This window comes from Daldinia vernicosa (assembly GCF_022497035.1).
Source record: "Daldinia vernicosa strain CBS 139.73 unplaced genomic scaffold F5Y00scaffold_23, whole genome shotgun sequence".
In the NCBI taxonomy this organism is placed as follows: domain Eukaryota; kingdom Fungi; phylum Ascomycota; class Sordariomycetes; order Xylariales; family Hypoxylaceae; genus Daldinia; species Daldinia vernicosa.
The window spans coordinates 340,934-353,688 of NW_025953939.1; the positions used below are offsets into that span (position 1 = coordinate 340,934).

A 12,755-nucleotide genomic window follows, 5' to 3' on the forward strand; every position below is an offset into this window, starting at 1 on the left:
GGTAGACAACCTAATAAGAGAGTGTTGGGAGTAGTGGTTGTGATAGATATTCTTCTAAGATGTTAGAGGGGGAACATTTGAAAGTCGACCGCAGTTGGCGTTTCAATCGATGGTGGGGTTCGTTCGAAAAGTGGGTCATTTCCTTACACGGTAAGTACCTCAAGTAAGGAGAGCTGTAGGTACGTACCCAGGTACCTAACGTTAGCTACACGTGGGAAGGGACCTCAATAGCTTCAGCAGGATGGCTTCTATTAACACTATATACAGATCCGACTCTAGAAGTCAACTACTGCTTCGATTATACCGTACCGACTGACTGACTACTATGGGCATATCTACTCCATCCTTCGAGCAGGCCAATCTAGTAATACCTGTTTATTTTATTTAATCTACTTGACTGACTTACCCCTTCAGACTCCCAGGTGTCCACGAATCTCAACTTTTATCCCGCTGTTCTGACTTCTCCTGGAGCTTCAATCTACTCCGGCTAGCACAACTTACAACTCATACTCTGAACATACGAAACGGCCACCCCCGCAAGAAAATGCAGGGTATAATAAATTACTCCCTAAAACGCCGAGCAGAAAGGACAAGGCTCTCTGGCAAAGGACAAAGGACAGGAATATATACTCGTCGAACCTTAAGATAACTCGCAACGTCTCGTAGAATAAGTATAGCGTATCGATATCATCACCTACTGGATCTCGTGATCGCAGATTAAGCAGTGAAGGGGTTCTGTCCACGACTTGTCTCCACCTGTGACGCTCTCTCGGAGATCCGTGATCTCAAGGACCGGTGGACTTAGGTCACTTTGTATTACGCCCTCGAACAACCCTTCGTATGGCTTCGCGGCCGTCGGGCCATCCACTCCTGACTTGCGGGGTCGCCCTCTTGGTTTGGGCTTAGAGGTCGCGACGGAGACGCTCGTACTTTCGGCTTTGATGGCCGGAAGGGCGTTTTCGACGTCGGCAAGTTCTATGGTTTGTTGCTGCTCTTCAGGCTTTACGTCGATCGATTGCTCGGCCGTTTGTGCTGCACCCGTCTCGCTAGGACTTAGTGGCCGCTTAGCCGCCTCGCCAGCTTCCTCCTCCTTCACCGGTGTAGGTTTGTGCGGCTTATCGGTTCCCAGGCGCTTGTATGTCTTCAGAAGTGCTTCGTGGATCAGACACTCATCATGGAGCCACTTTTTACATTCTTCGTTTGAACAGCCAAATAGCCTCTTATCCGGATTTTCGGGACGATTGCATTTGCAGCGCAGCTCCGCAGACTATTTCTTGTTAGTTGGTGAAACTAAGAGGAGCAAATGAACTGAACTTACAGAGAGCTCCATACTACGGACGTCAAAAGCCTGACGCCAATAGAGCGCAGGCTGGACTTCGTCCTCGTTGGTCTCGTCCCATTGATTGACGGTTGCTGCGGCGGTAACACTGACTACGTTGATCACATCCACTATGCTTTGTTAGGAGCGAGCTATAAAACTTGGAAATGTGTTAACCCTTACTATGATTGGACGCGATCAACTCGTTTGCGCCATGATACCACTGTCGTCCCTGTATGAGTTTCTTCCCGTCTTGCGTACCTACCGGCAACTCATCCGGCCAGTACATCCAATACACGCGTGCGTATACGTGATGCTCGTCGGCCGCTCGAATCTCCAAGATTCTTGCTACCCAATCGTCGTCTGACTTCTTCCTAGGCTGTAGGGCTTCGCCCGGATTTTTCTGGCGCTCGATCGTCGAACTATTGGCAACGAATATGAAACCCTCGCTCCAGTATTTAACACCATTCACTAAACGTTCTTGAGTATACTGCGCGACATGCGAACAATTTCAGACACTTACGGACGAAACTATTATACCGCGTCATGTCCATCCATTTCTGATATGGTTGAACTTGATAATGCCGGTCCATGGTATTATTGGGATCTTTAAACTTGCCCATAGGCGCGAAAGGGGACGCTTGAAGCAATATCTTGGGCTGAGGATGGTCTTCAGACTCTTGCCGTCTACGCTTCGCCTTCTTCTCTTTTTCGTTTGGGTCGGGATGGATAACGCTAAAAGGGCATTCTGCCTGGCTCTCCTCTGGCTCCGGGCGCGGGCGTTTACGAGCAGTCGCCATTATCGCGAATCTTGAATAGTAATTTGTCTATATATAAGGTGGGTGGATGCGCAAACGTAGGCTATATAGTACGAAGTCGATGGCTGGTAAAGGGGTCGATTGCGCTCGAATAGAAAAAAAAGTCTTATCGTTCGTGTAATCAATATAAATATTTGACCAAGAAATTGGTGAGAAGCTATCAAACAAATATGGGCGCGTATCTAACAATATCGAAGCTGGTCCTATGCCTATGTGTGCCGAGGACGAAGCTCGCGACGTTGGATGAGATTCGGCAGCGATGCGATTGAGAAATCGTAAGCCGGAAACGGATGTGGCGGGGAAGGGGGGAAATATTTGGTAGCTTGGCGCGTCTCTCAATTAACTGTCGAGATCCTACTCTACACCGTGTTACAATGCGCCGGGGGCCGAATCATAACATAGCTGTTCCAATCGAATTATGAGAGCTCCGGGACGTGGATACTATGACAAAGGAGTACGCGGTAGAGTCTAGATATCTCGGGAACAGATGCCGACTCGGACCTAGAATGGACAGGTAGCTGTTAGCTACCTACCAAAGGACAAGGAGAATAATAATACCTACTTAGTCATAGGTGATTATTAGTAACGAGTTAGTTCCTTATATGTACTTAGGTATCGTAATAGCGCGATTCGCGTTCCGATTGAACCACCACCACCTAGGCAGCACCACCAGCTCGAATTGTGTTTTGATTCTGGAGAAGACGAAGAGGAGAAATGGGAAGCAAGGTGGAGGAGGTCCAAGTTCAAAATACCGGACCTACGCTGCTACGCTAGCAGTCTACCTATTGTAGGAAGCTACAGTTAACTATCGGAATACCCTAAGCCTAGTTTGGTATAATCTACCGTATCGTATGTACATGTGTTTACCGTATCCAGGAACCGATAAACCTAAAGCATTGGTTATAGATATTCGGTAATGTCGATCATCTGTTCCGAGCTCGTTTTTATTTCCATCAACGGAAAGTTTCTGAACTTGCAATAATGAGGTAGAAAAATCAAGTCAAACAACTTCAGTATTGCCTGCTGAATTTATGTACATGTTGTTGAGATATAGGGGCTAATGAGTATGCTATTGGCATCGGCTGTATTCCGTAATAGGCTACAATACGTAATAGCATTGGCCAGTTTCTGTGTGACATAGCGATCAGTACATAGTATGCCAAACAAGGGCCTCTACATAACTTGCCGGGCGTTGTTAGTGTTCGATTAAATTAGTTCCCCAAATGAAAACTGAGCGAGGTATCTAATAATTATAATTAGACCTAGTTATCCAATCTTTCCCTATGTAAATGAAGAAAAGTCAACGCCGTCGCTATGCAAGATAGACCCTCACATAAAAGTATTCTTGAATAAATCCGGGGTATTATGACCTTGCATGACCGTCAACCTCCTCATCATTCTGCCCATCGTAACCGGAAAGAACTCCTTGACCTTCGACACCGTTGCCAAATCTGCCCTCATAAATATCGTCTCTGCTCTTAAAGCCCTCGATTACCTCGGCCAGTTTTTCTCCTTCGAACTTGCCGCGTTCGACATTGACGAAATATATAAATGGTGCAGGAAGGCTGACCAACGCCGCCAAGAACCAAAATGCCGGTCTAATTTCACCAGATGCGTCTATAATAGCTCCCACTATAACAGGTCCGAATATGCTTGAGCCTTTGTCGGTAATAGCGTACAATGCATAAAAAGCAGCTTCGGAGCCGGGAGGTATCAGTTCTCCGTAAAGTGATCGGCAATATGAACTAAGTCCGCCGAGGACGAGACCGTAAACGGCAGCTAGGGGGTACATTTCCCACGGCTGTTGAAGCCCGAAAACTCCCCATCGTTGGACTAAAGGCAAGTAGCCTAGAAGACCATAAATAGGTATGATCTCAAAGAGGGCGATGCAGCTCAACACAGTCTGATGGGGTCGCAACTTGAAATACTTGGCGACGAACGACCAACCGAAGGCACCTAAGACACCCGTAGTCGTAGATATAACGTTAATCATCCCTAGCGCCCACGGTTCCATGTGCAGGGTCGTCTTTGCAAATAATATGGCAGTTGAAGATGTCGTCGCGATAGCGTCGGAAATCAGAAACCAGCTAACCAAAAACAAGACAACATCGATCAAACGTCGTGCTAGCTTAACCGTCCGGAATAAATTCTTCCACGAGTAGGCGATATAAGATATCCAAGCACGAGCGCCTCGGTGTTGGCTCTCTGCGAGGGGAGGCCCAGGTCTAGCTCTCAGCCATATAGCTGCTGGTATCGTAAAAACGGCCCACCAAGCCCCGATACAAAATAGCACGACCCGTTGCGACCAAACAGAACTATGCATGCTCACTAATATTAATATGGAGGCGCATTGCACGAACAATGCAGCACCGTAACCGATCCCAATCCCCTTCGCGGATATCTCGCTGGACAGTTGAAGCTCGATAGAGGTAAGCTCCTCGTGAGTAGGGATTCGTCGCAAGTCGTGGACGTCGGAGCTGCCGTCATTTTGCGGGAGCAAGGGGGTTGTCGGATCATTTGGGGGATGCTCAGCCAGGGTGGGGGATGTCGACCGAGAATGAGTATCGATTGCAGTATCCGATTCCAGGTCGTCATCTTCGGATATGCCGGTTACGGATTCCAATACTTTCGGATGGTGGCGGACGAGGAGAGGAAGGAAGGAGTTTAACAGAACGAAGGACGCCCCGAAAGACGTGTTAGAGACGATAGCCAGCAGCGCGCCGAATATATATATCTCTTTAGAGATGAATATATAGCACATGACACAAAAGCTTCCAATCCACGCAAATGTCAATAATAATCGCTTTCGATAGTTGCCATGATCGGCCGCGCAGCTGATGCTGACTACTAGTAATGCCTGGAGTAGTACACTTATACTAAAGGTGTACATAGCGAAGCTAGCCGTATTGATCTCGATACCGACGACAGTGACGATACACGGACCGTCCGAAGTTCTCGTGCAGGGGCTTTCCCGATCCCTCAAGAGGACGCCATTTTCCCTGGCCAAGCTCTCTAATAGAATCGGAATAAATGAAGCTATTCGCGTTTGGTAAGCTCACGTTTACTAGTTATATACTGGGTAGTTGTGATGATAGTGCGTGAGGATTCTCGAATATGATAGAGGATGTAGCTACTCACAGATGGCTAGTGATTGTCAGCATTATTTCCAGTGCTTCCAGCGAATAAAAAGAGCAAGAGCTTATATTTACTAACCGCATATTACGTAGGTCTCGGCGGCGAAGGCATACATGTACCAACCAGCAAGCTCCTTCTTACTAGTTGGGCGAGTATCTTCGCCATGATAGCGACCGAAGGGGGAGCCGTTCTCGATGCTGGGCGTGGGTGTCATTCTGCCTGACTCGGTGGATGTTGATCGCTCATCGTCAGCTTCGAAGGAGGAAGAGTGAGAACGAAGGGAGTATTTAGAGACGATGGACTGGACTGAAAGTAAGCGAGAATTTGGAGCTGGGCGCCGAAGCTGGTCATCATTCCTAGGGACCATTATTGGATGGAGGCGGTAGGTTAAGTTTAAGGAACGTGACGAAATAGCGTCGCGTTACACTGAACTAGGTTGGGGCAGTCAGCTGGAGCCTGAGGGCCTGGGGGTGCCTCATCAGCTCTCATTAGGGGGCCCCTGACCTTAAACTTCCGACCTAAACCTTAAAAAGCTCCCGCTGTCAGCAGTGCCTGGGTCCAGTTTGGGGAACTGTGAGCCCCAATCGGCGGAGTCTAATGTTCCATAATAATCAAAAAGGCCGTGCCTACCTAACCTTATTGCAAGAGCTTGCATCAATTAATTGAATATGCAGGCCTAAACCATCAACTAACTGTAGCATAAAAATGTCAATGGGTTGAACCTGCTTCGTCGTGTTCTTGGTCCGGGTCCGCTCCTCTCCAGCCTCCAACCAAAGTTACCATCTAGTGAACCTCTTCTCCTCGCCTGTTAGCCTATTAAATGCGGAGGATCTACCGGCACTTTGACCTAGTTATCATAGTTGGTTTCGAGCCTCCGCCTGGGGTTCAGGAAACGAATGTCTTTTTGATTTTGATTTTCAGCACGCGATATAACGCAATATTTGTGGCAGCAATCGTGAGAGGAAGCAATTCAATCTGGACTGGATGGATGAACTATGAATGAATAGTTGAAGAAACAAAACGGCCATCTCTCTCATAAAGAAATGACGGATCGTTGGTACAAACTATGTACTCTAGGTGCATACCTTACCCAAAAGCTAAGCTGCTTTCTAACAAGCTACCCCTCGTTCGTGGTCTGATGATGGTTCACGAGCAGCAAGGCATGACGTCGCAGGGGAAATATGAAGTAAAGCTGAGGGCAGGGATCGCCACTTAGGTAACCCCATGGGACGTCGGGGTTGTTCACGACCCGACACTCACGAGTCACCACTCGCATGAAATTTAAGAATAAGTGATGAAGGTTTCCTTTCTATGAGGAGAAGAGACTCCCATCTCATCCCCCCTTTAATAATTAGAGTATTACTACAGGACTATGTTCAAGCTATACGACAGCAAACCATAGCAGCTTCGAGAATCTCGTTATTCCTTCCAGACAACATTCTCGGACTACGGACTACGTAGTAACTAACTCGCCGCGGTATTCCTGAATGGGACCCTATTCCTCGATTACGCAAACATCCCCTAGCGGATCCCAGTTTTGGCAAAGCCAAACAACACCAAGCCTTTTAGCAGTTACTTACATATATGTAGTGTCCTGCTGGTTCGATCTACACCAAGATCCACGACGATCAAGTCCACTTCTCCGAAACTAACAACTAGTGTACATAACCTACTGTCACGTATAAGGCGTAATTGCTAGTTAGCAATTACGGCGTCGTTTTTGCGATACCTATGTACATAGTAGTATCCTTTCACCACACAGACATATCTAGGATTCTTGCTTTATGGATTGCTACTTGTCAGTATTGTGTCTAGACGTGAGTAGCATATTACCATCATATTGTCATCTCTCAACTAATTTAAATAGTTATTGTATAATGTAAGCGACAATTATATAGATTGGCGGATGCTACGCTCGCGGCCTTTGGATTTTCCACCAATGTTCACCTATATTCAGGATATAGGTCAGCCTTTTTTAGCCTGTATCGAGCGTGTGACATTCATTTTACCATTTTGCTCAACATGCCACTCTCTATACCACGTGTTAGCTGGCATTTACGTAGGTTCCCTTGCATATCCCCGGATCTTATACTGTAGCTTTGACGACACGATCTAGGTAGCTATTGTGTGCCTCAAGATCAACTTACTACCTATTCATCAGTTACTACATAGCAATCTAAGAGCAAGTAAAATACTTTTTTGGGAAACCGGCCTTCCCCCAGTGAAAGTGTCTAGATGTCTTTCTAAGCTAATTCCGTATTTCGTCTTCGACCTCGCCCTCTTCGTGCGCACTTTCAACGTCCCTAGGCTAGAGTAGTTTCTTGATAGGTCCGCATAAGCTCGTAACTTTGAGATGTTTTCAAGCCTTATTTCGGGGGGTTGATACCGAGCGTCTTCTATAAATACGTTCGTAAACCCCCCTTGCACTATAATGATCGCATATATACTCGATACCAGCATTGACTTTAGGCTATTATTGCGTGATGCACCCCACGGCGTTCCTTTTCGCGGAGCCGTGTAGTTCTTTCGTGGAGACAGCGGGCAGCGCTTCTTTACTCCGGTTTGCCAACGTTCATGTATAGCGCTTATTATGCTGGCGGGCCGTTGTCACCGATCGCCCCCCAATCTCGCCTTGCTGGCACATGGGAAGACGAGAAATGGGGCTCTAGACAAGCAATATTTCCTTCTTGGGAATTAACCACTATGCTATTCTATTTTACCGCTGTGAAATCTCCAAGAATTATTTTGATGGGGGGTGGCTATGGAGCCAGATCTAGCCTCACCTACCACGGGTGCTATCCTCCGTTGCACTTGGATCGACATCTATAAAGCCTGGGTAATGCCACCATTGCGCCATCTAAGAGCTTCACTGTAGTCCTTGCGGAATAACCCAGTACCCAATCGTACCGAAAAGACCGACAACATGAAGTCCACTCTCCTATACCTGCTGGCTCCTCTAGCAGCCTTAGCTGCTCCCACCGAGCTTGCCGAGCGACAGGCAACCGACAGCATCGACGCGCTGATCAAAGCCAAGGGAAAGCTATACTACGGAACCTGCGCCGACCAGAACCGTCTATCGACCGGCAAGTCCGCTGATATCATCAAGGCGGACTTCGGCCAGGTGACCCCTGAGAACAGCATGAAGTGGGATGCTACCGAGTCCTCCGAGGGCCGGTTCAACTTCGCCGGAGCCGACTACCTCGTCGACTGGGCTACTACCAACAACAAGACCATCCGCGGCCACACCCTCTGCTGGCACTCGCAGCTGCCCGGCTGGGTTCAAAACATCAGGGACAAGACGAAGCTCACCCAGGTCCTCGAGAACCACGTTACGACTCTGGTGACGCGGTACAAGGGCAAGATCTACGCCTGGGTTCGTCTCGCCGCGGTGGCAACAAAAAAATCGTTGATACAAGCGGAGCTAATTCGTATTTAGGACGTCGTGAACGAAATCTTCAACGAGGACGGTTCCCTGCGCCAGTCGGTCTTCTCTAATGTCCTGGGCGAGGACTTCGTTCGCATTGCTTTCGAAGCTGCCCGCAAAGCTGATCCCGATGCGAAGTTATACATCAACGACTACAACCTCGACCAGCCGAACTAGTACGTATATCCTATATATTATATCCCATTGTTTCCACGTGTCTTAAACAAGGGCATTATACCTATGCGTCGGGCTGTTCAGGCTCTCAACATGGACTAATCGGCCATGGATTTTCTCCAAAGACTCCTCTACCGAGCATCCGCTGACTTACGATATAGTGCCAAGCTCACCACGGGTATGGTCGCCCACGTCAAGAAGTGGATCGCTGCCGGTGTTCCCATCGACGGCATTGGATCTCAAGCCCACTTGACCGCCGGTCTCGCCAGCCAAGCCGCCGCCTCCATCAAGGCTCTCGCCGCCAGCGGTGTTAAGGAGGTTGCATTCACCGAAGTCGACATCCAGACCGCTCCCGCTAACGACTACGCCGCCGTAACCAAGGCCTGCCTGGACGAGCCCAAGTGTGTCGGTATTACCGTCTGGGGTGTCCGAGACCCGGTAAGAACAAGCCACCCCTTTCCGAATCTTTCAGAGATATACTGACCATAGACGCAACAGGACTCTTGGAGAGCCAGCACCAACCCCCTGCTGTTCGACGGCAGCTTCAACCCCAAGCCCGCGTATAACGCCGTCGTCAGCGCCCTGAAATAAGCTGATAACTGTTTTTAGACTGGCCAAGCTTGGTAAAAAAAGAATAGTTATACATATAGGAAAGGTTCGGGGATCAGCGAAACTACCTCATGATTTAACTGTATATAGTACCAAATCTGATATATAAGATTGCATATCCCTCAGACGCTCTGAAGATACAGGACTGCGCTTAAACCTCTGTTTTCAAAGTGTCACTTTACCTTAGTACCTAGGTCCGGAGTAAATATCGTGATCGCGCGGAGCAGCCTTGTAGACGGAGTGTACCTATGTAGAGAGAACGGGATATCATTGAAAATCAAGTCGAAATCGCGACCGGCAGCGCTAAGCCGCCAGTAAGAATAATAAGCGAAGAATAAGTAAGTAAGTAAGTAAGTAAGCCGGGAAGCCTTATTTCCCTTTCTTCAAACCATCCCCAACGTAATAGACGCATTCATCCATTCATCCCTTCCGCCGGCTTTCCCCACACCCCCTCCCCTCCCCTTTCCTAACCGTCCATCCCATCCCGTACGATCGCAAATTTCTCTTTATTTATTTCTTAAACACCCCGAAGATCTTATGCTTCAGCTTATCAGCCAGGCTCACGTGCGGCGCGGTGCCGGGCGTGGATGGGGTGTCGACGACTTTGTTGGCGCCGCTGCCGTGGTGCTTCTCTTGCTTTTTCAGCTTGTCCTGCTCGGACAGGTGCACGTTCGCGGCGCCGCCGCGACCTACGTGGAAGCTCTCGCCGTCGGTGGACGGGCGCGTGGCTTCCTCGGGGACGATGTCCCGGTCTGCGCGCGTTGCGGAGGGCGGTTTGTCGGCGTCGGCGATGTTGGCTGCGCCTGTTGGGGGGGTTGTTTGTTAGTGAGAGGGTGGATGGGTGGTGGGTAGATAGATAGGTAGATAGGTAGAGAAGACTTGCCTCCTCGGCCGGTGCTAAATGCGCCGTCGCCGTGGCTGCCTTGGGGACCCTGGCGCACGATTTCGCCGTCGACGTACTTGGTGTCGTCCGGGTTGATGTTACCGGCGCCGCCGCGGCCGTGAGATACTTCGGGCGTAGTCATTGTGGATGGATCTGCGAACGGAGGTCGGTCTTAGTTATGCGGTTTCTAGGAGCTGGAGGGGTTTGCTATGTATGTAAGTAGGGATTGTGAATAGGATAGGATATCCTTGTTTATCGAAGAATAACAAACAACCCTGTCGTAAATCATAGATATCTCCATTACGAGATAGATGATGGATATACGGATTGGTATGGTGACTCGCTCCTATGTTCGCTGCGTCGAGAAATATTACATACCTTTATTATGTACTATTTACGTGTGAAGTTGGGGGAAAGAATTAGGAGGGATGTCGGATGTTGTACAATACACATTGGGTATGCGAACGAGGCTCGCTCGCTCATTGATAGCCGCAACTTTTTTCCTAGCAAAACCCTCCGGTTCACCCTCCCCGTCTCATTCCGATACCTATCTGACCTTTTCATTTATATCCCTGGCCCATACCATGTCCTATCAATGCCAAAACTCGTCAGGATCCCAGGCGGCCGGTGGCTTCGTGAGATATCGTATCAGCGTCATGGAATCCAGCCACCATTACGCTGGAAGCCTTCAAGCTGGGGGTGGTTAGCCAATGACATCTCGTCGAATGCTTCTTGCGGGATTCTAGAAGGTCATTTTGCAACATAATAGGCACAGCTATTGAACCAATTGTTCCTGTTTCCCCCGTCCCTGAGTAATTCAGCCGTACCTGATGCTCCTTTACTGAGTAGAATTCCTATCTATCAGTTACCTGACGTAATTCCAGCTTCTCATCCAACGATAAGATGGCAAGCTATCACTGGCTGATCGCTAACCCCCGCAGGGGTAGCTAATGAGTGCCAAGATAAATAGTGGCCCTGTCCCCAGCTCCACGAGCTTAGAGCGACATTGGCGTATACATAGATGGGATGATAAGCGTTAGAAGATACATAGTTAAATCGTGTGGAGCTCCTTCTTTTCCAACGTACCTAGGTATTCAAAGGTATACTCATTCCCTTTCGCTATATTATGAGACGCTGATCCTTAGCTGTATCGCGAACCATATATTTCCGCGAATACACGGAAGAAATACATCTTGCCCGTTTTAATACAATGTTGAAACTTTACGGAGACGTTACGAGCCGCTTCTCCGACCAATATAACGTAACTCGTTCCCGATATACTGATACGACGAATATACCCAGATATCACTACGAGAGACTACGTCAATATCGACGAGTGGGTGATAACTTGTGATATGGACGGTTTATTGTGATGCAATTACCGTGAACTAAACTCTCAGGTTACGATAATGATGTACTGAACTGTGTTAGTTGATAGATATATAATAGGGGCCGTTCGAATGACGGAATTGCACCCTACGTAGTGGCTAATATCTCCGCTGTCGCACCTCTCTTGACTACTCGTGTCTGATATAATATACAGGTCGAAGTGTCAAACTAATGTAAAAAGATCACATGGGAATCGATATCGTGTAGTCTGTTCTGGGATACTTGATCATTATCTACATCTACAAGCGTGACGCCGCCATTCTTACCCTCTAACCCCCTTTAAATAGCTTATAACAGTTTTTTTAGCCTACGAGAGACCTGTATTATCAGATACTACTTAGTCTCCGAAGGTAGCTATCAGCAGGACGAACGAAGCCATGTTATACCACCTGTTATGATATATGAGGGTGTCTTAGTATCCCACGCAAATTGGAACGAGCAACTGACGCTTCGCTACGTTACAATCGGTCTAATATAGGTAAGTCTAATCATTGTCACCAGATACTACCAGGGGAGTGATGATAGATTTAGATTGGGGTCTTAGACTATATTGACCTGATGTTCAATACGCTTACTTGGTATCAAATATGCCCTTGGCCCGCCGGCAAGAAACATTATGGTTTTGGTTGATATTGCTTATTGATGTCGCAGTTTCAGTTTGCAATGGAAGTTCATAATCAGCGCGACATCGCAAGATTGAATACCGTTGAGTGACCAAGCCCTATATGCATATACCATCTCATCCTATTTCACGTATAAGCTGTCGCTGTTTAAAGAAAGAGTCATATTATGCCAATTAAAAGGGGTATTCTATCTAACAGGGCGTGCCATTGGCATTCCAGGCTATGTGGGCTTGCTACTGATTATGCCACATGCCTATTATTTGACATCGGTAGTTGCGAACTATGGATACGGCCGTCAATCTGGAGTAATTGCTAGCTCTTGAAATATCTCAGCTTCGCCGGTACGATTTCTCAGTTGCACTGCATGAGTCCCAACATGTTG

At 48.0% G+C, this 12,755-nt stretch overlaps 4 protein-coding genes across 4 annotated transcripts; 1 reads left to right on the plus strand and 3 right to left on the minus strand.

Moving 5' to 3' along the window:
* Positions 1 to 507: 507 nt before the first annotated feature.
* Positions 508 to 2,648, minus strand: F5Y00DRAFT_78374 (uncharacterized protein). The gene is made up of 4 exons (XM_048014138.1): positions 1,842 to 2,648; positions 1,502 to 1,789; positions 1,319 to 1,449; positions 508 to 1,267 (listed from the first exon to the last, which is right to left on the minus strand). Exons 1-4 carry the CDS (start codon positions 2,116 to 2,118, stop codon positions 695 to 697), a joined length of 1,269 nt encoding a protein of 422 aa, XP_047864862.1. The 5' UTR covers positions 2,119 to 2,648; the 3' UTR covers positions 508 to 694.
* An 851-nt stretch (positions 2,649 to 3,499) lies between these two features.
* On the minus strand, positions 3,500 to 5,485 carry F5Y00DRAFT_253147 (MFS general substrate transporter; the record flags this gene model as incomplete). The annotated part of the gene is made up of 2 exons (XM_048010017.1): positions 3,500 to 5,172; positions 5,350 to 5,485. 2 exons carry the CDS (start codon positions 5,483 to 5,485, stop codon positions 3,500 to 3,502), a joined length of 1,809 nt encoding a protein of 602 aa, XP_047864863.1.
* A 2,478-nt stretch (positions 5,486 to 7,963) lies between these two features.
* F5Y00DRAFT_78323 (family 10 xylanase) lies at positions 7,964 to 9,554 on the plus strand. Its single transcript, XM_048014137.1, has 4 exons — positions 7,964 to 8,644; positions 8,708 to 8,871; positions 9,031 to 9,307; positions 9,368 to 9,554. The coding sequence occupies exons 1-4, from the start codon at positions 8,195 to 8,197 to the stop codon at positions 9,458 to 9,460; spliced, it is 984 nt and encodes a 327-aa protein (XP_047864864.1). The 5' UTR covers positions 7,964 to 8,194; the 3' UTR covers positions 9,461 to 9,554.
* A 434-nt stretch (positions 9,555 to 9,988) lies between these two features.
* F5Y00DRAFT_262093 (uncharacterized protein) lies at positions 9,989 to 10,503 on the minus strand (the record flags this gene model as incomplete). Its single annotated transcript, XM_048011325.1, has 2 exons — positions 9,989 to 10,281; positions 10,410 to 10,503. The coding sequence occupies 2 exons, from the start codon at positions 10,501 to 10,503 to the stop codon at positions 9,989 to 9,991; spliced, it is 387 nt and encodes a 128-aa protein (XP_047864865.1).
* Positions 10,504 to 12,755: the final 2,252 nt, after the last annotated feature.

What these genes read in the sequence shown, in the direction of transcription:
- F5Y00DRAFT_78374 (XM_048014138.1), bottom strand. Translation starts at nt 2,118, where the DNA reads ATGGCGACTGCTCGTAAACGCCCGCGCCCGGAGCCAGAGGAGAGCCAG. An exon ending in GCGGTATAATAGTTTCGTCC is followed by an intron (nt 1,790 to 1,841) that starts GTAAGTGTCTGA and finishes AAGAACGTTTAG; the next exon opens with TGAATGGTGTTAAATACTGG. An exon ending in GTTGATCGCGTCCAATCATA is followed by an intron (nt 1,450 to 1,501) that starts GTAAGGGTTAAC and finishes AACAAAGCATAG; the next exon opens with TGGATGTGATCAACGTAGTC.
- F5Y00DRAFT_78323 (XM_048014137.1), top strand. Translation starts at nt 8,195, where the DNA reads ATGAAGTCCACTCTCCTATACCTGCTGGCTCCTCTAGCAGCCTTAGCT. An exon ending in AGGGCAAGATCTACGCCTGG is followed by an intron (nt 8,645 to 8,707) that starts GTTCGTCTCGCC and finishes ATTCGTATTTAG; the next exon opens with GACGTCGTGAACGAAATCTT. An exon ending in AACCTCGACCAGCCGAACTA is followed by an intron (nt 8,872 to 9,030) that starts GTACGTATATCC and finishes CTTACGATATAG; the next exon opens with TGCCAAGCTCACCACGGGTA.